The sequence below is a fragment of the Procambarus clarkii genome, chromosome 18, assembly GCF_040958095.1.
Source record: "Procambarus clarkii isolate CNS0578487 chromosome 18, FALCON_Pclarkii_2.0, whole genome shotgun sequence".
NCBI lineage: Eukaryota > Metazoa > Arthropoda > Malacostraca > Decapoda > Cambaridae > Procambarus > Procambarus clarkii.
The window spans coordinates 41,537,193-41,562,192 of NC_091167.1; the positions used below are offsets into that span (position 1 = coordinate 41,537,193).

The 25,000-nt window shown below is 42.6% G+C and overlaps 1 protein-coding gene across 1 annotated transcript; it reads left to right on the forward strand.

Annotated features, from left to right (window-relative positions):
- Window positions 1-14,844: 14,844 nt before the first annotated feature.
- Window positions 14,845-15,372, forward strand: LOC138366114 (uncharacterized). Its single transcript, XM_069326851.1, has one exon. The coding sequence runs from the start codon at window positions 14,845-14,847 to the stop codon at window positions 15,370-15,372; it is 528 nt and encodes a 175-aa protein (XP_069182952.1).
- The last annotated feature ends 9,628 nt before the right edge of the window (window positions 15,373-25,000 follow it).

Sequence of the window (25,000 nt, forward strand, 5' to 3'; positions counted from 1 at the left end):
ATTATCTGATGAAAATGATTGTGGCAAGAGAATGAGGTAAATTATGTAGGAGGGTGTATGAGGTGAATGATTAAGGCAGATGTGTGAGGAAACTTGATTAAGGTAGATGTGGTACTGTCATTTGACAATTTAAGAAATTGTATTATGAAAGAAAAATATGCAAATATGTGCTGGCTTATTGTTACACCTGACAGGAAAACTGACGTAGGTAACACGAGTAGAACTCTCTAAGCCATCTTATCTTATCTCAAGGACGACGCCGTTAAGCTCATGCTGACCAAGAAAAAAAAATATAATAATGAGTATCTCACCAAGCCACCAGATATACCCACTGATATTAACATTAGACAAAAACACATGACACAAAGTCAAAAACACATGACACACAGGTCAAAAACACATGACACATAACTCCAAAACACGTGACACATAGCTCAATAACACATTAGGTGGGGTAAGTGGTGGTGGGTTCTTAACCAGAAATGTGGATTTTTTTATTAGAAATGCTAGTAACTTTCTCTATGGAGGGTTGAGGATCTCAAAAGATGCTAAGGTTACCTTGTGGTTACCAAGTCTGGTCAGCCAAGCTGTTGGTCCCAGCAGCTCGCAGCCTGACCTATGAATCGCAGCCCGCTTGATTAGATGGTGTGCAACGCTCTCCAAGTAACAAGTTACGTCGACCATCGAATATTCACCTGTGATTTGAGATTTCTGTCCATTGTCTTCATTACTGTTGTCAGCCCCAGGACGAGTCCTCGTATCTAGTGAGATGTCAATCCAACTAGATCCACACAATGTCTTAAGTACCACCTCGTTCTTATGATTCGAGAAGTGTCAGATTTGAAGGGAGCCAGATTAGCCCCTCTGGCTAGTATTTTTGCCTCGCCAGAGGAGTTCGAAGCAAGAACATTTTCACTAACGTATCGAGTCTGATGCTTGCTATTTCGGGGAACCATCAGTGATGCGCCGGTTTTAATTTCGTTAAAGCACTGGGATTTTAACGTTGAGGCGCATAGCGCTTAAAAAGACCTGAAGTGTGAGGACAGGTTGTGTACAGACTCTCCAGCAAAAGAGGCGTGTAACATTTTGTGTGCATTTTACGAATTCAACAAAAGGAATACACTACTCTTGGCTTCCTCAACACTCTCCCTCAGACAAGTCTCTCCTAAAACAAACAACATAATGGAACTGGTTATGCCAACAGGTTCTCAACTAAAATATACAATAAAGAGTGTTAAAAAGTATAAGCCTAAAAACACCAAATTTGGTTGGCTTTATGGCCTATCGGGGTTGGGTTAATGGCCTATCAACCTCTGGAGGGTTATTAAGGCCAACACAATAGTTTACTGACCAACCAGCACGTGGACTTTAGTCGTGAATATTGTCCAGGACTAAAGTATGCTCTCAGTGTATACACTCGAGACATTATATATACATACAATGATATATATACACCTCTGTGAATATATATCCCCTTATACGCAACTGTTTATAAGAGACCTCTAGTATAGCTTTATAGTTGTATATAACATCATAAAACGCGCCATTCTTGAATATAATAACCTAGATCACATATTTAATCAATATTATTTACTATTATTTATTAATACAATTATTATTATTTGTAAATATAATCGTTGTTCATTTTGTTACCGTCATTGCTTAGAGTTTAGTTAGAATTTTGCAAAGTTATAACGGCAGGATTAATGTAATTATCTGAAGTAATGAGATAACTGCACTTCTTTGATGAGTACTAATGTGTATGATTAACCCAAATACGAGTTTCTTGAATTGCTGAAGTGTCACTGTGTTTCGATCGCCAGCCGCGTTTCATAATGTTGCGTATTTCTGGTTCATAAGAGCGTCGGAGTTGTTCTGTGCTGCCAAAGGCAACATCTGTCTGGCACTAATATATGGCACCACTTAATTGGTAGTTGTGTTGTTAACGTAAGGGAGTGTACTCACCTAATTGTGCTTGCGGGGGGGGGTTGAGCTTTGGCTCTTTGGTCCCGCCAACAACAGCAACAAGAACAAGAAGAACAAGAATAACAAAAATAACAATGATAACAATACCAATAACAACGTGTCAGTGGACACAATAAATAAACGTGCGAACATTTTTAACAAAAAATCCCACTTACTCTATGACTGTGTTTTGGGGGGTATAACAGAGTCGAGAACAGTTAACAATTACTCTCATCTTATTGAGAGTGAGGTGTGGCCTGGTTGGTCAGTCACCAGTGAACACTCTCTTCCTCCTACAGTCACCTGAGGAAACTTACATACACTCTACACATCTCTCAATATCTCTATATACCAGCAAACATTGATGTCGTTATATATATATATATATATATATATATATATATATATATATATATATATATATATATATATATATATATATATATATATATTGCAGAATGGGAAAATTATGCAGAATGTAGGTATATTTATATACTAATCTTTCCGAGTGATACTGGATTACTTTTCTCACTAAGAAGGAAATTATACAAGATGATTCTCACTAGTAAGGGAAGGCTAAATATTTCTCACTAGTAAGGGAAAGCCAGAATTAAGCTCTGTTGGCAGAGAGAGCTAGAAGTAAGCTCACTAACAAGGTAAAGCTAAAAGTAGACTTATTAGGAAAGGAAAGCTAGGAATGAACTCACTTACAAGAAAAAGCTATAAGTGCACTCATTAACAAAGGAGTAGTAGAAGTAAACTTACTAGCAAGGGGTGAGCTTGCAGTTTACTCTCTAGCAAAGGAAAGCTAGCAGATAACTCACTAATAAAGGAAGGCTAGCAGATAACTCACTAGCAATGGAGAGTTAGGAGATAACTCACTAGCAAAGGAAAGCTGGCAGATCACTCATAAGCAAGAGAAAGCTAGAAGTAAACTAACTAGCAACAGAAAGCTAAAAAAAGAGAAAACTCACTAGCCAGGGAAAAGCTAGTACTATCTTAACTAACAACAAGAGAAAACTGAAAGTATGATCATATGCAGAGTAGACACAATGAAAAGCTTTTGCAAACAATGAATATATTTGTTCAGAGCTGCTTAACATTTCGCAAGTCACCTCAGAGCTTTTCTGGCACGTACATGGTTTTGCTGATTCATTTGGTTCAATAATCCTAGCAACGAGATGGATGAACATTACTGCAAAAGCTACAGACATCTTACAATTGTAAAAAGCTATAGATATCTAATTATTAAAAAACAATTCCATATATATGTATATATATATATATATATATATATATATATATATATATATATATATATATATATATATATATATATATATATATATATATATATGTCGTACCTAGTAGCCAGAACGCACTTCTCAGTCTACTATGCAAGGCCCGATTTGCCTAATAAGCCAACTTTTCATGAACTAATTTTTTTTTTGACGACCTAACCTAATCTAACCTAACTTTTTCGGCTACCTAACCTAACCTAACCTATAAAGATAGGTTAGATTAGGTAGGGTTGGTTAGGTTCGGTCATATATCTACGTTAATTTTAAGTCCAATAAAAAAAATTGACCTCATACATAATGAAATGGGTAGCTTTATCATTTCATAAGAAAAAATTTAGAGAAAATATATTATTTCAGTAAAACTTGGCTTATTAGGCAAATCGGGCCTTGCATAGTAGACTGAGAAGTGCGTTCTGGCTACTAGGTACGACATATATATATATATATATATATATATATATATATATATATATATATATATATATATATATATATATATATATATATATATATATATATATATATATAAATTGCTAAAAAGCTTTGGGCATCTTTTCTCTGCACTCTCTTTGTTTATTTTCGGCATGTAAATGTTTTAAACCTCTTTAGTTCTTTATTGGTAAAATAAATTGGGTCCTCTTTGTTCTTAAGTGGCCCTGTAGTGTTAAGTAATGCTATGTTGTGTTAACTAAGGCTCTGTAGTGTTTAGTAAGGCCCTGTAGTGTTAACTAAGGCTCTGTAGTGTTAAGTAAAGCCTTGTAATGTTAACTAATGCTTTGTAGTGTTAAGTAAGGCTCTGTAGTGTTAAGTCAGACCTTGTAGTGTTAAGTCAGGCCCTGTAGTGTTAAGTAAACCCCTATGCTTTTAAGTGTGGTAATATGCTGTTAACTGTGGAGTGGTGTTGTTAAGTATAACACACTGTTGTTGAGTGTGGACTTGAGGAGTTGTTATATATGGCTCCCAGTTGTCAAGTGTAAACATGTTTTGTTACGTACTAACCTCTGCTGTTAGCTGTAGCCTTGGGTTAAGTGTACCCTCTGCTGTTAAGTACGGCCCTCTGCTGTTAAGTACGGCCCTCTGCTGTTAAGTACGGCCGTCTGTTGTTAAGTGCGGCCCTCTGTTGTTAAGTGTGGCCATCTGTTGTTAAGTGTGACCATCTGTTGTTAAGTGCGGCTCTCTGTTGTTAAGTGTGGCTATCTGTTGTTAAGTGTGGCCATCTGGTGTTAAGTGTGGCCATCTGTTGTTAAGTGTGGCCATCTGTTGTTAAGTGTGGCCATCTGTTGTTAAGTGTGGCCATCTGTTGTTAAGTGTGGCCCTCTGTTGTTAAGTGTGGCCATCTGTTGTTAAGTGCGGCTCTCTGTTGTTAAGTGCGGCCCTCTGTTGTTAAGTGTGGCCATCTGTTGTTAAGTGTGACCATCTGTTGTTAAGTGCGGCTCTCTGTTGTTAAGTGCGGCCCTCTGTTGTTAAGTGTGGCCATCTGTTGTTAAGTGCGGCCCTCTGTTGTTAAGTGTGGCCATCTGTTGTTAAGTGTGACCATCTGTTGTTAAGTGCAGCTCTCTGTTGTTAAGTGTGGCCCTTTTTTGTTAAGTGTGGCCCTTTTTTGTTAAGTGCGGCCCTTATTGTTAAGTGTGGCCTTGAGAGTTGTCAATTGTGTACCCGTTTGTGTTAACTATTATTCAGACTCGTGAACACTGTGGCCCTGTTCTTTTTGACCAATGTGGCCCTCTACCTGTTGGCCAATATATCCCTGTTCCTGTTGACCAATGCATTGCTACTTTTGTTGATCAATATATCCATTTTTCCTTTGAACAATGTGTTGATCGACGTGTCTCCTATTCCTATTGACCAATATAACTTCTCCTGTTGACCCCCCTTACGAAACCTGTACATCCTTTCTCGATCATGGCGGTATTGCTTACATTTAATAAACATTTTATGAGCTTCGAAGTATTACGAGGATGTTTATAATAACAACCTGGGTTGTGAAGTTTTGAAGCTTGATTAATCGTGCTTCAGTCCCTTATACCTGACACTATCAAAGACACATGTATCATATGGTCTAGTTCTTTATACATGACACTATCAAATGACACATGTATCCTATGTTCTTGTCATTTATACCTGACCCTATCAAAAGACCCATCCACAGTCGAGGCTCTAATTCTATTTTGTGGTCCACTGTTGAAGGAAGTATATGATGCTTTCTATTTGCTCTAAATCAAATTTCTGCTCACTTGGTAAGTAGGTTTTTATCAAGACGTCTCTCTCGTCTCTCAACAACAACAACAACAACAACGTTTTCTAACATCTTTCCTAAGACTAAGAGCAAGAATATTGAACTAAAGTGGTTTTTGAAGACATCTACAACCCCGGCCTTCTTGCAGATAGTAGTAATAATAGGTGTGGTAGCAGTGTTGGCAGGAATATTAGTCGCAATTGTAGTAGTAGTAGTAGTAGTAGTTGTAGTAGTAGTAGTAGTAGTAGTAGTATTAGTAGTAGTAGTAGTAGTAGTAGAAGTGGTGGTAGTAGTAGTAGCAGCAGGCAGTAGTAGTAGAATGGTAGCTATTGACATTCTGTGAAGATGTGCAGGTGGCATTAACACCCATTCACAACACGAAGACAATCTACACAGTTTGTGTTAGACCAATACTGGAATATGCAGCACTCGGGCACTGATAGGCAAGAGCAGATAGGTAAGTACTCTCCTTTGTGGTATCAAGAGGACATCCTGAGAACACTTTCACTGCGTAGTCTACCTGAGAAGACCCCAGATGGCCCGGGGGAAGGATAGCTGGGTTCAAGGCCACTGAACAAGCCACAATGAACCCACAAACATCAACAAAGTAAACGCTGTAACACCCCCCCCCCCCCACACACACACGCATTCATTCACAAAATAAAAACTACTACGTAGTACACACGTAACGTCTACTAAAAATAAGGATCTTTCATGGCAGGATCATGTTCATAGCCTATAGTTTAAACGTTATTATGTAGAGATCTCGCAAGTACCGTCACGGTCGCTCGTGCCAAGTCTCCGCTAGATTCTCAAGCCGTGACTCAGAGAGAGAGAAAAGTCCCACACAAAGATTGTCCAAATACAGTAAGAACGCTCACACAAGTCCAGCAGCTGTTGCCAAGTCCAGCAACGCATCGACAAACTTGTCTCCTCTCCCACTATCCCCTCCCCTCCCTTCTAAGCTGCATCCCTCGTATCCACCTCTCCCAGCCCCTATCCACCTCTCCCAGCCCCTAGCCCCCACCTCTCCCAGCCCCTAGGTCCCACCTCTCCCAGCCCCTATCCACCTCTCCCAGCCTCTAGCCCCACCTCTCCCAGCCCCTAGCCCCCACCTCTCCCAGCCCCTATCCACCTCTCCCAGCCCCTAGCCCCCACCTCTCCAAGCCCCTAGCCCCCACCTCTCCCAGCCCCTATCCACCTCTCCCAGCCTCTAGCCCCACCTCTCCCAGCCCCTAGCCCCACCTCTCCCAGCCCCTGTCCACCTCTCCCAGCCCCTAGCCCCCACCTCTCCTAGCCCCTAGCCCCCACCTCTCCCAGCCCCTATCCACCTCTCCCAGCCTCTAGCCCCACCTCTCCCAGCCCCTAGGTCCCACCTCTCCCAGCCCCTATCCACCTCTCCCAGCCCCTAGCCCCCACCTCTCCTAGCCCCTAGCCCCCACCTCTCCCAGCCCCTATCCACCTCTCCCAGCCTCTAGCCCTACCTCTCCCAGCCCCTAGGTCCCACCTCTCCCAGCTCCTATCCACCTCTCCCAGCCCCTAGCTCCCACCTCTCCCAGCCCCTATCCACCTCTCCTAGCCCCTAGGCCCCCACCTCTCCTAGCCTCTAGCCCCCACCTCTCCCAGCCCCAAGCTCCCACTTCTCCCAGCTCCCACTTCTCCCAGCTCCTAGCCCCCACCTCTCCTAGCCCCTAGCCCCCACCTCTCCTAGCCCCTAGCCCCCACCTCTCCCAGCCCCTAGCCCCCCACCTCTCCTAGCCCCAAGCTCCCACCTCTCCCAGCCCCTAGCTCCCACCTCTTCCAGCCCCTATCCACCTCTCCTAGCCCCTAGCCCATTCCACTCCCAGCCAACCTGCCTCCAGATAACAGCACTGTTGGGAGTGACGTGGAGCGGCTGTCTACCTTGGTCCACTGTTGCCAGACTGGCAGAGTTACCACGTGCTTAGTTCTTGTGCTGGGTTGGCAACTGTGTCAGGCTTGCAGTGTCTTTGTTTCACTCTACTTGTTTTGCTGGACTGGTGATAGGTGGTTAGTTACACTGTCTTTGTTAAAGTGGTGGTAGGTGGTAATTACACTGTCATTGTTTTGTTAGACTAATGATTGGTGATAATTGTTGTCCTTGTTTTGTTACACTGATGGTAGGTACAAGTACTTACACTGTACCTGTTGGTTACAATGATGACACGTAGTTCTTACACACTGATTTCTTTACACTAATTATGGGTAATTAGACTGTATTTGTTTTTCGTATGGCAGATAGGTAGTACCTATACTGTGCTTGTTTTGTCACAGTGATGATAGGTAGCACTTACACTGTTCTTGTGATACACTGATGATAGGAGTACTTTTCTTTGTTTTGTTACAATGATGGTAGAAAGTACCTACATTGTTATTGTTTGTTGCTCACATGATATACAATACTTGTATTAATCTTGCTTGATATAATGATGCAAGAAAATACACCACTTGTGTTGTCTTTGCTTCACACACACTAATTATAGGTAATACACAGGTCGACCGTATTGGTTTCAGTGATGATGCTAATTAACACCTGTGTTGACCCCTAATTATCGCACAGGAAACGCATGTATACTTAGGTCCATCAATCCTGGTATTAAACTATTGACATAAACGGAAGACATTAGTGTTGAACATGTTATACTGTTCCTAGTCATACAACACGAGCCTGTTACCTCTCGACCCAACTCTTCCAATCGTGAGTTTTAAAAAAATGGAACATTTGTTATGTTTATGAGTAGATTAACCTGGATGTTTGTGAGGGCATCCCGCTGTATGATTGGAAGTTAATCGATTTGAAAATGTGTTATGGTCTCACTTAATGAGGCATTAGCAGGCGCACGCACGTGCACGCAAGCGCACGCACGCACACACACACACACACACACACACACACACACACACACACACACACACACACACACACACACACACACACACACACAACACACACACACACACACACACACACACACACACACACACACACATATTGCGTCCTATAAGCTCCATTAGCATTAGGAAATCACAGTCCAATCACAAATGATGATAATACTTCGATGATTCTTTTAAAAATGATGATACATTACCTGCCTCATACACATCTAGGTCACTCAACTAGTAATCATGCCACTAAAAGCTGCCGCTCAGTCCGAAATAGTTATCTCAGGTGGACTCTGGGAGAGTCCACCTCTCTCAGAGATGTTAGTATGACACTAAGGAAATAATAATTTAAGTTTTTATGAAAAACTTAAAAACGTGATGACATGACAGAGAAGAATAGATGAGAAGGGGAGAAAATTATGTGATCTTCTAATAATTTCATATGTTTAAGGAATTATAGATAAAAGCCTTTGTTCCGAACTACGTTCGATTTCGAGAAGGGTTCGAAATGTTCTCGAGAGGTTTGCAGAAACGTTTTGATTCATCGTCGTAGGAAATTTTTCTTTTAAACAGTTGGAATCTTTTTACTGTGTGTCGAAGTTCAACTGCTGGCGTAGCTGCCTTATAGAGCACTTTAACTATACATGTATGTTCATCTGTATGAACACCTTATGTATGCATATATTTGTATTTACGATAGTATATGTATTTGAACCTGTTGCTCTATATGCACCTGTACTTATATGTACATGTGGACTGATATATATATATATATATATATATATATATATATATATATATATATATATATGTCGTACCTAGTAGCCAGAACGCACTTCTCTGCCTACTATGCAAGACCCGATTTGCCTAATAAGCCAAGTTTTTATGAATTTATTATTTTTCGGCGACCTAACCTACCTAACCTAGCCTAACCAAACTTTTTCGGCTACCTAACCTAACCTAACCTATAAAGATAGGTTAGGTTACGTTAGGTAGGGTTGGTTAGGTTCGGTCATATATCTACGTTAATTTTAACTCCAATAAAACAGAATTGACCTCATACATAATGAAATGGGTAGCTTTATCATTTCATGAGAAAAATATTAGAGAAAATATATAAATTCAGGAAAATTTGGCTTATTAGGCAAATCGGGCCTTGCATAGTAGGCTGAGAAGTGCGTTCTGGCTACTAGGTACGACATATATATATATATATATATATATATATATATATATATATATATATATATATATATATATATATATATATATATATATATATATATATATATATATATATATATATATATATATATGTCTGGACATGTACCTGTATGAGAGCCTATTTCTGCATATACAACTGTATCTGTATGTACACTTGTACCTGAACACAAACCTGAATGAGCACATGTGTCTGTGTGTACACGTGTATCTCTACGTGTACACATACTTGCAAATATACGCCTTCAATTGTATTTATCTTAGTGTATTTTCCTAGTTGTGCTTGCGGGTGATATTATCTACTTCTGAAACTGTGTATAGAATTCGGCCTCCACTGCCTCACTTCACAATGTTCCTTTGTTCACGACTCTGACACTGAACAAATATTATTAATGTCTCAGTGGCTCATTCTTAGCTTCACCTTGTCCCCTTGTTCGTGTACAACCCGTTATATAAATGGTTTGTTCATGGTACTAATAACTCTATTAATAAACACTTTCTGTCTCCCAGTGACGTGTGGCTTCAATTTTTTAACGTTTCCTAGGCCGATGGCATACCTGAGATGCATATAGTGGTGCAACGGTTTAAGGCGTGCGCTCCGTAGTACTCCTGTTGCCAGTTCGAATCCTCCGCAAGGATCCATTTCATTTTCTCATAACTTTAGATCTTTCTCCAAGATTGATTCTGCCTGACTCAATAAAGTTTCCACATTGGTTCCGCATATTCTAGGAATGGTTTCACACATTGTATAAAATATCTTAAGGGGGTTCCTACGCTTCCCCATCCTAGCAAACGGGACTGATGATATCCACTTGATGTGAACTTCGGGAAATTGATTTGACCTGATATCAAATTTCAGGTCTTTCCTTGTACACGATTCTTGAAGGATTTCACCTCTTACAAGATTTCTTGAAAAATTTCACCTCTGATTTATTACTTGATGTTCGGTCTCCTGCTCCCTACATCTAGTTTCAGTACTTTGCACTTGAGTTAAACTCTAGTAGCAGCTTGCTGATACAAGTTTTCAGTTTATGCGGGTTAGCTTGTGGTTACATGCTGTTTTCCTCCGTCTAAATGATCTTTATAATTTTGTCGTCATCAAGAAACATTGAGAGCAAGAAATGCATTCCCTCTGGAAGCTCATTTACACAGATAAGGAACATGGTAAGTCCTAGTTCTGATCTCCCTGTCTACTTCACTGCTGTCATCTCGCCATTCAGAGGTCTCGACCTCTTACAGGGATTCCCTCTCGCCTGCAACTCCTACTTGTGTACTAGTCTTGGCTATTGTGTCAAAGGCTTTCTGGCAATCCAGAATATGCAGTCTATCCACCTAGTTTTCATGTGAGCCTATATGTACACACGTGTCTTCATATGCACCTGTATGCACATGTGCACATCTTTCCACATATTCACATGAATATATCTGTAATCCCATAACTGAGTGTACACAAGCTCCTCTTTATGCACCTTTTCCTGAATGTGTATACATGTTCATGCATGTATTCCTGTACCAGGGACGTTCACCTGTACCTGGACGTTCACCTGTACCTGGACGTTCACCTGTACCTGGACGTTCACCTGTACCTGAACATTCACCTGTATCTACCCAGATCTATCTGGCCACATTTGCCAACGCCGAGCCCGCAGTCGAATGCATTGCTTGAGACCAGTGCAATTCTTCTCTCTCTTTCGCAATGTTGCACCAAGGAGATCAAGTTGCTTGTCTTTACCAACACTCTACAGTGACAGGATTAATATATTTTCACTCCATCGGTATTAAGTTCGACAAGCGTGACATTCATCTATTATACTGTGGCATTATCCATTTACGTCGCTTAAGTGTTGAAGAGGGAAATTCCTATCACTCTTGCGTGACAACGAGGGAAAATTTCACCGCTCTAGCGTGAGAAGAATGACTTACGTTAACTCAAGCGTGACCAAGAGTGACTCACCTTCACCCTAGTCGTCATAAAGTACCATTTATGTGGTTCTTAAATTAGTGTTGCGTCCACGAGCGGATTCACCAAAGAGATGATTTTTCTCATTTTCTTTTTGAATTGTTCCCGTTGAATTTTCCTACTGTAAAATATGAACAGGTAGGAATATATTTTATAGGCTTCTGGGGAAGGAAGGTTGGTGTACCCGGCGCTGCCCGGGTCTGTCAGTCTATCTTCCCTATCTCTATATATTTCTATATCTCTCTTTGTATCTCATTCTATCTATCAATATTTATCTCCTTATCTCTCGCTATCTATCTCCCTACCTATCGTTATCTATCTACCCCCTGACCCCCTCGGCCACATTCCCTTTGATCCCATCCCCCTCTTAAAAAAAACTGCTACATAAACGGGCCAACTAATGTCCTTCAGAGTATCTCATTAATCACTGATATCGGAGGTAAATATTCAGTTAACGAAGGTGTCTTCACAATTTGCTCGTTAACATAATTTGGTTTTTCTCTCTGGCCCGTTACTTAAGTGGTAACTGTTGTTTTTTGGCACACTTAAGAGCCGGGCTTTGGTCGGGGGAATTTTCTGTTTTCGTAATAAACAATATTCAGGTCCCCCAAAATTATCTTATTATTTAAGATAGATAAAATTATCTACCAAAATTATGATAAAATTATCCAAAAATATAAGCTACTGGATACTCTAAATTCTTGTATAGTTTAACCAGTTAACGAATAGTTAAAAAGCTAATTAAGCAACAAATATTTGTACTTATACAGAATTTACTGCAAATTTACAGTAAGACTGGGCCTTTTGAATGATTGAATTCCATGTGTGTCTGAAGCTAGACACAGATATAATGAAATAACGATGGAATCAGAGTGTGTCTGCTGTGGATGTTCTCCTATATTGGTCTCCTGTAGTGCATGATAGAACTGATGAGTTAACCAAAGCTTTTGCTCGTAAACATATATAACTGTAGATATATTTTTCATCGTGATTTAAACAACATACATATGCTATTCGTGCAGCCCAGCACTCCAGTTCATTGTATTTACATTCCAATTTATGCGATCATTCTATCGACTTCAGAGAGGCCAAATATATTGTTAAAAGTAAGAGTTTCGTTGAACGAAACGTGATCGAGTCTGCTCTGGTCCAACATTGTACCAACAGCCTTAATGCAAGCCCTGGCATGTACAAGTTGGATCCTCATATAAGCCTCAATATAGCACGTCAATACAATATAGCTTCCATTTAACCTGTTTGGCCCTTTTATATATCTTCCAGTTATGAATATTATTTGGAGGTGCCTCGTAAGGGCTAATAGGCCTTCTGTAGTTACCTTCTTTCTTATGTTTCCTTACCTGCGCCTTTTCTTGGTGGTCAGGTGATCTACTCTGGCGGATATAAGGTCTGACCAACAAGGTTTCCATTTTCATTCTCCTTTGCTCTGATGAAGACGAATTAAGCCGATAACGCGTTAAACATTCTCTGTTTTTTCACATGTAGCTTTTCCGCATACTTCAGAGAGGTGTCCCTTTCCATCACCACCCACGGGATGGGCTGGATATGTAATGCATAAAAAAAATGACTAAAATGAAATAATCAAATCGGTAGCTCAATAACTCCTACAAGACCCAACGGAGAACTTCTGGACTCTCCCGGCAGTCAGACATACCCACCATTTATAGCGGTGTTTTCCGACCTTTCAATCCCTGTTCTCGGGACACGCGATCGAGACCCAGCTCCCGGTGACCGCTTTTTCTGGCAGTGGGTGGTCACTGGGCAGCGCGACCCAGTCTTTTTTGTTTTCTTCTAATTACATTCAAGGCCTTGCGGTTTGATTAAAATACAAGGACTCCACTACTGATCCATCAACACGCTGGCTTCCCAAGCTGATGTGCTTCATGTTAGTGATGGATAGATTTAGGACATTGTTTCTCAGTAACTCGGTGTGGGGGACGTTTGTTAAGTCACCGGTTTCCTGTCCCTGTCGAGGCCACTATACAGTATATATATATATATATATATATATATATATATATATATATATATATATATATATATATATATATATATATATATATATATATATATATATATATATATAAATATATATATATATATATATATATATATATATAAATATATATATATATATATATATATATATATATATATATATATATATATATATATATATATATATATATATATATATATATATATATATATATATATGGATCGTTCGTGAATAAAATTACCTGTTTGTTTTTTTTTCTGTTTGGAAAAGAATGTATACAGGTTTATAAAGATTGATTTCTGTTCACACAGATTCACTGAATGCAAGGTTAGTTGGATATTACTTACTCACACATACACTAGGGTGCCTGGTGGCTGAGTGGACAGCACGCTGGATACGTAGTCCTGTTGACCGGGGATTGATTCCTGGCGATGGCGGAAACAAATGGGCAGAGTTTCTTTCACTCTGATGAGCCTGTTACATAGCAGTAAATAGGTACCTGGGAGTTAGACAGCTGTTACCGGCTGTTTCCTGGGTCTGTGTGTGTGTGTGTGTGAGAAAAAAATCCGTTGATTGATTGACAGTTGAAAGGCGGGCCAGAAGAGCCAGAGATCAACCCCCGCAAGCACAACTAGATGAAAACACACACACACACACACACACACACACACACACACACACACACACACACACACACACACACACACACACACACACACACAGTTGATTGACAATAGTCGATTGTCATACATAATAGTCACCCACAATAGTTGATTGACAGTTGAGAGGCGGGACCAAAGAGCCAAAGCTCAACCCCCGCAAGCACAAATAGGTGAGTACAAATAGGTGAGTACACACAGAAAAAAAGTTCATGTGCATATTCTGAATACACGACTCGTGCTTGATAAAATATATGTGTGATGAGTTCGGAACAAAGATGACCCCCCGACCTGACCCCCTGACCAGACCCCCTGACCAGACCCCCCGACCAGACCCCCCGACCAGATCCCCCGACAAGACCCCCCCGACCAGACCCCCGACCAGACCCCCGGACCAGACCCCCTGACCAGACCCCCCGACAAGACCCCACGACCTGACCCCCCCCCCGACCAGACCCCCGGACCAGACCCCCTGACCTGGCCCCTCAACCTGACCACTCGACCTGACCCACAAACCTGACTGACCTGACCCCTACCGACCCCTCGACCTGACCCCAACCTGACCACCCCGAACTGACCTCGACATGACCCCCGACCTGAGCAACCGACCAGACCCTGACCTAACTCCTCGACCTGACTCCCCGACCAGACCCCCCGACCAGACCTCCCGACCAGACCCCCCGACCAGACCCCCCGACCAGACTCTCCCGACCAGACCTCCCGACCAGACCTCCCGACCAGACCTCCCGACCAGACCCCCCGACCAGACCCCCCGACCAGACTCTCCCGACCAAACCTCCCGACCAGACCCCCCGACCAGACCTCCCGACCAGACCCCCCGACCAGACCCCCCGACCAGACTCTCCCGACCAGACCTCCCGACCAGACCCCCCGACCAGACCTCCCGACCAGACCCCCCGACCAGACCCCCCGACCAGACTCTCCCGACCAGACCTCCCGACCAGATCCCTCGACCTGACCATCCGATCAGACCCCCACGACCAGACTCCCATCATCCTCAAGCTTCATCCGACCGAGCCTTCCCTACCCCTCTGGGTATTCCTCACCCAGGAAGGACTGAGGTCAGTAGCCCATTAGCAACTGGGCTGTAATTGGTTGAATGAGCACATGTGTGTATGTATCCTCAGCCTCTCCTCATGGTGTGAGCCTCAGAGTTCTGGTACGAGGCTCTGGTACGAGGCTTTTCCCTATTTCGTGGTCTCATTTCATTATTTCGCTGTACCAGGCCGGTACTACATACTCCAGAATGCTCATCTCCGGTGACTACCACTGGGTAATGCTGAATCTCGTGTCTTGAAAACGAACTTAAGAATTAAGGACACAGCAGAAGGCCTATTGGGCCACACGTGGCAGCTCCTATTTATATCCACCCAAACTCAGTCATATATATGTCTTACCTACGCTCGAAACAATCCATCGATCCCACGTCTATTGTGTTACCCGGTAATTTGTTCCATGAATTAACAACTTTGCGGATGAAACAATATGGTATAACAGAAAGTTAATCACTGGCAGGGATTTATTGGAATAAGTTGGCTTAAGGCGCAACTGAAGTTAACTCCTTTCATAATTTAAGAAAATGGTTTGATTAAAAAACATGGGAGTTTGGAGATATTGTAATAAGCGACCAGTAACTGAAGGTAGGGCCCAAGAGCTGCAACGTTCCCACACACACTGTGTTTGTGGGGGAGGGGGTCTTGTAGCTGAGCGGACAGCGTGCAGGACTCGTAATTCTATGGCCCGGGTTCGATTCCCGGACCAGGCAGAAACAAATGGGCAAAGTTTCTTTCACCCTGATGCCCCTGTTACATAGCAGTAAATAGGTACCTGGGAGTTAGACAGCTATTACGGAGCTGCTTCCTGGTGCGTGTGTGTGCGTGTGTGAAAAAAATAGTTAGTAATTAGTTACAGTTGATTGACAGTTGAGAGGCAGGCTGAAAGAGCAGAGCTCAACCCCCGCAAGAACAAATAGGTGAATACACACACACACACACACACACACACACACATACACACACACACACACACACAAACACTTAGCTCCTCTTTACACACTTCCCTTAAAGTTAGTGTTACACATTACTGTAACAAATTTGTCAAGTAAACAAGGAAGGTAATATGTCAAGGTGAGGCTAGGCACAAGACCCAGGAAGTCCACGCCTCTTGCACTTCCTTGTGACACCTTCAAAGGCTTTTTAGTGTACTTGTATGACTGTGTGAGCTCACCTTCATTGTTACTATCTGGGCCTACGTGATCGAGCCTCAGCTCTTGGATCCCACCTTTCTAGCGGCTGGTTGTGTGATTAAATGACTCCTACTCTACTCATGTTAGAGCATATCTGGTTTGAATTGTAAAACTGTGAATGGAATTGTCTTTAACTACCTTATCGTCTAGTACATATTCAGTTTTCTTACTAGTATTGAACTAAATTATTTTCTCACATCTCTGTGACTCGTATCTGTATTCCTTTAGCTTCTGTCCATGACTTGAAATTCCCTTGGTAACAGTCGTAAATATTATCTCTATCCACACCTTCTCCGCTCCTCTAAGTATTTTGTATATATCTATTATATCTCCAACTTATCTTCACATATATCTGAGACCTGTCTAAGTCTCCCTATTTTGACATGGTAAGATAGTTGCTGTTGAAACTAGTGTGTTATTGAGCAATTAACCACAGAGGGTGATTAAAATGTTTTTCCAAGCTCACGTTATACTTACATCACATATATTGTATAACTGATGACATTGTCAGTCTTGGGAACAAGTCCAATATATCATCAAGTGTTCCAGTATTCAGATAGTATTTACAGAGTTCAGCATACCTCAGCCCAGGAAGGCGAAAGTCAGTCAATATGAGACATTCCACAATATATTGTTTATAGGAGTGCATGTTTTCTCTTTCACAAAGTTGACACATAGTGTATTGGACACTTTCACAAAGTTGACACATGGTGTATTGGATACTTTCACAAAGTTGACACATAGTGTATTGGACACTTTCACAAAGTTGACACATGGTGTATTGGACACTTTCACAAAGTTGACACATGGTGTATTGGATACTTGAGTTTTGAGAACGCTGCCAGATACGTCTATATATCCCAGGTGAATTCTGGCCACTATAACATCATATTGCCGGGATCTTGCTCTACTAGTTCCATATATATATAAATGTCTCCTCACGGTATTTACCATAATGCTTCATGCTACAGCTTTCGGATCCTTGCGAGTTTGTTAGATCAGTCAAATTTTCATCAGATATTCGTTTAAGTATTGTCTTAGTCACTGATAATGAAACACCAATATTAATTTCTACTACAGGCTGATTTTGGAAGCATGTTAACAGTATCCCCAAAACGCTATGTGCATTAGTGGCTTTAGGTATTGTATGTACTATTCTTTAAATCCAACATTATGTTTGTATCTCATCCTCAATGTATGCACCTTTACCTGAATAACAAATCTAAATCTAAATCTAAATCTAAATCTATCATGTTCTGAGATGCCAACATGTGATGGAGTTCAAAGGAATTTATTTTGAGGCCTATTTTTTTCTTTAGCAGCTAAAACATTTGGAGTGGGAGGCAGTAAGGGCCATATGGGAGGGCAGGAGAGGGAGGTGGAGTTGAGGGTGGGAGATGGGGGGTTGGGAACGTGGGAGGTGGTGGGGGGGGGGGAACGTGGGAGGCTGTGCTAACGAGAGAACACTCACGTTCTCCAGTAAGTGGGTCAGCTGCATCGTGTGTTCTATTATCATTCTCCATTATTTTATTATAATATTTTCCATTTTCATCCTCCTCCTCCTGCTCCCTCACACTCTCTCTTTTCCTCACTCCTTCCCTTCTCCCTCCCTCCTCTCCTTTCCTTCCCTTCCCCTTCCCTCTATTCCTCCTCCCTCTCTCACCCTCTCTAAAATCCCTTGCCCACTTCCTCAACCCCTCCACACCTGACATACCCCTCATACATGGCATCTCCTTCCCTACCTCACACATCTGGTCACCCCCCCCCCCTGCCTCCCTGCCTCCCTCCTTCCCACACTTGACATATATCTCACACATGGCATCTTCTTGCATGTCTCACACCTGGTCAGCCTCTCCCTGCCGTACACACCTGACATTTAGGCCAAATAAACAACACACACTGGGAAAGAAAAATACTCGTTTGCCTCTTTATTCTATACATTTGTTTAGAAGGATACGTTGATCTTCTTACAAATTACATTATCTCTTAATAAGCCCTGCAGAGGTAAATGATAACATCAAGAGTTAGAAGCCATAAGGGATAGACAGATACAAAATAGACAGAGGCTGAGACTGAACACCGTGCGTGACAGAGCTCGGAGGTGACCCACCACAGATCTACTACTATGCTTAAACTATAAAAAAGGATATCGTGAGGTTGGAAATGATTGAGACAGAAGGAGTGAATGACAGGAAAAGAGAGATACTGTCCCGCAACTGTCCAGCTGATAGGGGGGGGGGGTGTTTGGGTAAGGGTGCGGGGAGGGGGTGTTTGGGTAAGGGTGGGGGGGGGGAGGTGCTGGGGTTGAAGACCAAGGTGTTACTCCCCCCGCTGCTTCTACTACATCTATATGTGACCCCTTCACTGCTAACACCTCTCTCACTGTGACCCCCTTCACTGCTCCCCAGTGACCCCCTTCACTGCCCACCCCCACCGTGGACCCCTTCTCCTCTCCGTCTCACTCGGGATCTGGCACAGGTAATGAGGTAATGTAATATATTCCTATGTACAAATGAAAATTACAGATATCTTTATAGTCAATAAACAACAAAATTTACATATTTTTCAATATATATATATATATATATATATATATATATATATGTCGTACCTAGCAGCCAGAACTCACTTCTCAGCCTACTATGCATGGCCCGATTTGCCTAATAAGCCAAGTTTTCCTGAATTAAAATATTTTCTCTAATTTTTTTCTTATGAAATGATAAAGGTACCCATTTCATTATGTATGAGGTCAATTGTTGTTTATTGGAGATAAAATTAAAGTAGATATATGACCGAACCTAACCAACCCTACCTAACCTAACCTAACCTATCTTTATTGGTTAGGTTAGGTTAGGTAGCCGAAAAAGTTAGGTTAGGTTAGGTTAGGTAGGTTAGGTCGTCGAAAAACAATTAATTCATGAAAACTTGGCTTATTAGGCAAATCAGGCCTTGCATAGTAGGCTGAGAAGTGAGTTCTGGCTACTAGGTACGACATATATATATATATATATATATATATATATATATATATATATATATATATATATATATATATATATATATATATATATATATATATATATTCGTATATTTTGCGAGTAGTCTTTCTTGTAAAAATATGTTGTTGAATATGACCGAAAGGGTAAGATAAATAATTCTAACACGAATCTTCTCAACATTTCTTATGTTTCTCTTCACTGTCGAGGGTAAATGAAAGATTAACTCTCCAAAATTCATTCTTTATTTCTGGTCTGACGCCTGAACGCGTTTCGTAATGCTTATTACATTTTCAGTGACTTAGTTTACACATAAAAATTCATCATACTTACACTCGTTTTGGGTAAGGTGATATGGCACAAAAGTTTTGGGTGAGATGACAAATATAAGACAGAACACGAAACACTGGGTATGAAAACATAAGAATGGAAGTAACTGCAGAAGGCCTATTGGTCCATACCTCCTCTCGCTGCTTCAATGTTGGTTCGGGGTCTTGAAGTGTGTAGGATATAGTTGTGCATTAATTGGCTGTTGATTGCTGGTGTTGACTTTTTTTATGTGTAGTGCCTCACTGATGTCGAGTCTCCTGCTATCGCTGTATTTATCGATAATTTCTGTGTTGTTTGTTAAGATTTCTCTGGTGATGGTCTGGTTGTGAGAAGAGATTATATGTTCCTTGATGGCGCGCTGTTGTTTGTGCATGGTTAATTGCCTAGAAAGAGTTTCCCTGGTTTCCTTCAGGGCGTTCTGTTTGGTGTCTGGGGAGTTTTTCATAAGTAAGTTGGCCGTTTTTTTGTTTTTGTAGTAGAATGTCAATGGTATTTTCAGATTTTTATCTGTAAGGATAACGTTTCTATCAATAATATCTTTCAATATCTAATAATAATATCGATAATATGTAATAATAAAAATAATAAAAAATATGTCATTATATATTTATTTATTTATTTATTATTTATTTATTTAGCTATAATGACAATGATTATATATAATGACAATGTTAGATAACGAAGGAAAGATTAAGATAGAAGATTTCTTAAGTACTTTCGTATTTAATAATACAAATTTAATGACCATGAACAAAGTTTGAATAGCAGGATATTTCCGTGAATTTTCCCGAGATCAGTGAATAATGGTGTATATTTCTGAAATTAAAATTATAGTTTTGGATTTTTGGTGATTTTTTGCTAGGTGTAGCTGTCGGGCATAACCCAAAATCGTCGTGGGGGTCATAACGTAACTCTGGTACGTTGTACTCTCATGAACTATGGTAACCACGGCCAGCCTATGTCCGTCCCTTACCCCAGACCATTCTCCCTGCAAGTTTGCATTCTCCCTCCAACCGACAGACATTAAAACACTCTCTCTCTTATAGATATAAATTACTGCAACAACTGATTAGTCGCTCAGCATTACCAATGAAGAAAGTACACATATAACCTTACGATAAAATATATCTCTACACACAGGTCTTGAATTATTGTAGTTCAAAGGTGTCAAGAAAATCACTGGGCGTCGGCCCTACTTCTCAGTGACTGTGGAGGAGAAGTTTAAGATTGTGTAGTACTGTATTGGAATAAAATACACCACAACGCCTTGTGTATAACTCGTTAACCCTTTTTTCAACGCTCCGTGTACCTGTGGAATTATCTCTTCGACGCTTCATACAGATCAGAAACTCTCCATTCAACGCTCTGTGCAGCAACGGAACCTTTTGTTCAACGCTCTTTGTAGCAACAGAACCCTTTGTTCAACGCTCTGTGCAGCAACGGAACCCTTTGTTCAACGCTCTGTGCAGCAACGGAACCCTTTGTTCAACGCCTTTTGCAGCTCAGGATCTCTTTACTCAACACCTTGTGTTGCACAGGAAACCTTTACCTAAAAGCTTGGTGGGGGCTCAGGATAACTTTAATGCCTTGTGTTGCTGAGGAACCCTTTATTAAACACCTTGTGTTGCTCAGGAACCCTTTATTAAACGCCTTGTGTTGCTCAGGAACCCTTCAATAAACGCCTTGTGTTGCTCAGGAACCCTTCAATAAACACCTTGTGTTGCTCATGAACCCTTCATTAAACATCTTGTGTTGCTCAGGAACCCTTTATTAAACACCTTGTCTTGCTCAGGAACCCTTCATTAAACACCTTGTGTTGCTCAGGAACCCTTTATCAAACACCTTGTGTTGCTCAGGAACCCTTCATTAAACACCTTGTCTTGCTCAGGAACCGTTCATTAAACGCCTTGTGTTGCTCAGGAACCGTTCATTAAACGCCTTGTGTTGCTCAGGAACACTTCAATAAACGCCTTGTGTTGCTCAGGAACCCTTTATCACACACCTTGTGTTGCTCAGGAACCCTTCATTAAACACCTTGTCTTGCTCAGGAACCCTTCATTAAACGCCTTGTGTTGCTCAGGAACCATTTATCAAACACCTTGTGTAACTAACTACAGTTTACTTCAAAGTTTACTCGCCAAAACCGCACATTTTCAGTACAGTTTCCTGTAGCTGTGCGAGGACTCTGTATTTTTTTCCTTGGCTTAGACAACATTTCGTCTGTTCTTTCTCTTTACTGATGTGAACACAGAGGGGCAAATATTACTCCTTTGTGGCGCTGCCTCAGTCAAGGACTTGGAAATGCCTTGAGCATAACAATGGAGCCGTGTTGCTGTGGCTCATTTGTTGACTAAGATTATGTGTAACACAAGAGTGCAGGCAGGTGGGGCAAGGTGTGGCACAGATGGGGGAGCACAAGGTCTGACACAGACGTGGGAGCACAAGGGGTGATACAGACGGGGGAGCACAAGGTGTGACACAGACGGGGGAGCACAAGGTGTGACACAGACGGGGGAGCGCAAGGTGTGACACAGATGGGGGAGCACAAGGTGTGACACAGACGGGGGAGCGCAAGGTGTGACACAGATGGGGGGAGCACAAGGTGTGACACAGACGTGGGAGCACAAGGGGTGATACAGACGGGGGAGCACAAGGTGTGACACAAACGGGGGAGCACATGGTGTGACACAAACGGGGGAGCACATGGTGTGACACAGACGGGGGAGCACAAGGTGTGACACAGACGGGGGAGCACAAGGTGTGACACAAACGGGGGAGCACAAGGTGTGACACAGACGGGGGAGCACAAGGTGTGACACAAACGGGGGAGCACAAGGTGTGACACAGACGGGGGAGCACAAGGTGTGACACAAACGGGGGAGCACAAGGTGTGACACAGACGGGGGAGCACAAGGTGTGACACAGACGGGGGAGCACAAGGGGTGATACAGACGGGGGAGCACAAGGTGTGACACAGACGGGGGAGCACAAGGTGTGACACAGACGGGGGAGCACAAGGTGTGACACAAACGGGGGAGCACATGGTGTGACACAAACGGGGGAGCACATGGTGTCACACAGACGGGGGAGCACAAGGTGTGACACAAACGGGGGAGCACAAGGTGTGACACAAACGGGGGAGCACATGGTGTGACACAGACGGGGGAGCACAAGGTGTGACACAAACGGGGGAGCACATGGTGTGACACAGACGAGGGAGCACAAGGTGTGACACAGACAGGAGAGCACAAGGTGTGACACAGACCCCCCCCCCCCTCCCTTTCCTCAATATTCCTCATCGTCAAAATGAATCACAAAGTTACATTTACAATAAACTAAAAATTAATGCCCCAAATTTTTTTTATATATTTTAGGCTAAACCTTCAGGTGTCAAGACTTTCTTAATCTGTCAAGACTTTCTTAATCTGTCAAGACTTTCTTAGTCTGTCAAGACTTTCTTAGTCTGTCAAGACTTTCTTAGTCTGTCAAGACTTTCTTAGTCTGTCAAGACTTTCTTAGTCTGTCAAGACTTTCTTAGTCTGTCAAGACTTTCTTAATCTGTCAAGACTTTCTTAGTCTGTCAAGACTTTCTTAGTCTGTCAAGACTTTCTTAGTCTGTCAAGACTTTCTTAGTCTGTCAAGACTTTCTTAGTCTGTCAAGACTTTCTTAGTCTGTCAAGACTTTCTTAATCTGTCAAGACTTTCTTAATCTGTCAAGACTTTCTTAGTCTGTCAAGACTTTCTTAGTCTGTCAAGACTTTCTTAGTCTGTCAAGACTTTCTTAATCTGTCAAGACTAAGAGAAATGTCTTGCGATCAATAGAGAAGTCGACGTTAGTGACTACAACGCCAGACGCTTCGCCAAACCGCAGGAAAATACAATCTTCACAAAAGGTGTTAAATAGGGGAGGAAATAAAAATAGGAAATACAACATAACATGTAATAACTAATGGGGGACAGCGAAGGACCGGACAAAACGGACGTGGGAAGCACGAACGCGTGAGTTAACACGTGGGAAAGACAAGAGTCGTAATAAATTCGTGGTTGGGGGGGGGGGGGGGGCGTGGCGGGGGGGTTGATTCGTGAGGAATAACGGATGAGTGTTGATGTATACCAGGGAAGGCGGCGATGGACGAGACACCTGGAGGACTCTACCAGCGGGTGATGAGGGTCGTGATGAGTGTCAGGCGTGAGGGAGGGCCATGGGGACGAGGTACAGCGTGAGGGAGGGCCATGGGGACGAGGCACAGCATGAGGGAGGGCCATGGGGACGAGGCAGGGTGAGGGAGGGCCATGGGGACGAGGCAGCATGAGGGAGGGCCATGGGGACGAGGCAGCATGAGGGAGGGCCATGGGGACGAGGTAGGGTGAGAGAGGGCCATGGGGACGAGGTAGGGTGAGGGAGGGCCATGGAGACGAGGCACAGCGTGAGGGAGGGCCATGGGGACGAGGCAGGGTGAGGGAGGGCCATTGGAATAAGGCAGCATGAGGGAGGGCCACGGAGACGAGGCAGGGTGAGGGAGGGTCATGGGGACGAGTCAGCATGAGGGAGGGCCATGGGGACGAGGTAGGGTGAGGGAGGGCCATGGAGACGAGGCACAGCGTGAGAGAGGGCCATGGGGACGAGGCAGGGTGAGGGAGGGCCATGGGAATAAGGCAGCATGAGGGAGGGCCACGGAGACGAGGCAGGGTGAGGGAGGGCCATGGGGACGAGGCAGCATGAGGGAGGGCCATGGGGACGTAGTAGGGTAAGGGAGGGCCATGGGAACAAGGCAGCATAAGAGAGGGTCATGATAACCAGTGAGACATTATCATGGGAGCCTAAGAGCGCGAGACGTTACCATGGGAGCCTAAGAGAGCGAGACATTACCATGGGTCAGCCACCGAGGGCCGGTGTTGCTGTGGAGGTCAGAAACATGTCTGCATTGTCCGCTGCAACACAATACTGCTGTGCTGTTTGTTAAATCGGATCGTTCATGTTACGAGAGCTTAATCTCACGACTGTAGACGAGAGAGAGAGAGAGAGAGAGAGAGAGGTAATACCATTAACAACCAGAGAGGTTGAGAGAGAGGTAATACCAATAACAACCAGACTACTAATCATCAGCTCTAAGACGAGGGTAAGACTACGATAAACAAAACTACTTT

Coding starts and splice junctions, on each gene's coding strand:
- LOC138366114 (XM_069326851.1), top strand. CDS start 14,845: ATGACCCCCGACCTGAGCAACCGACCAGACCCTGACCTAACTCCTCGA.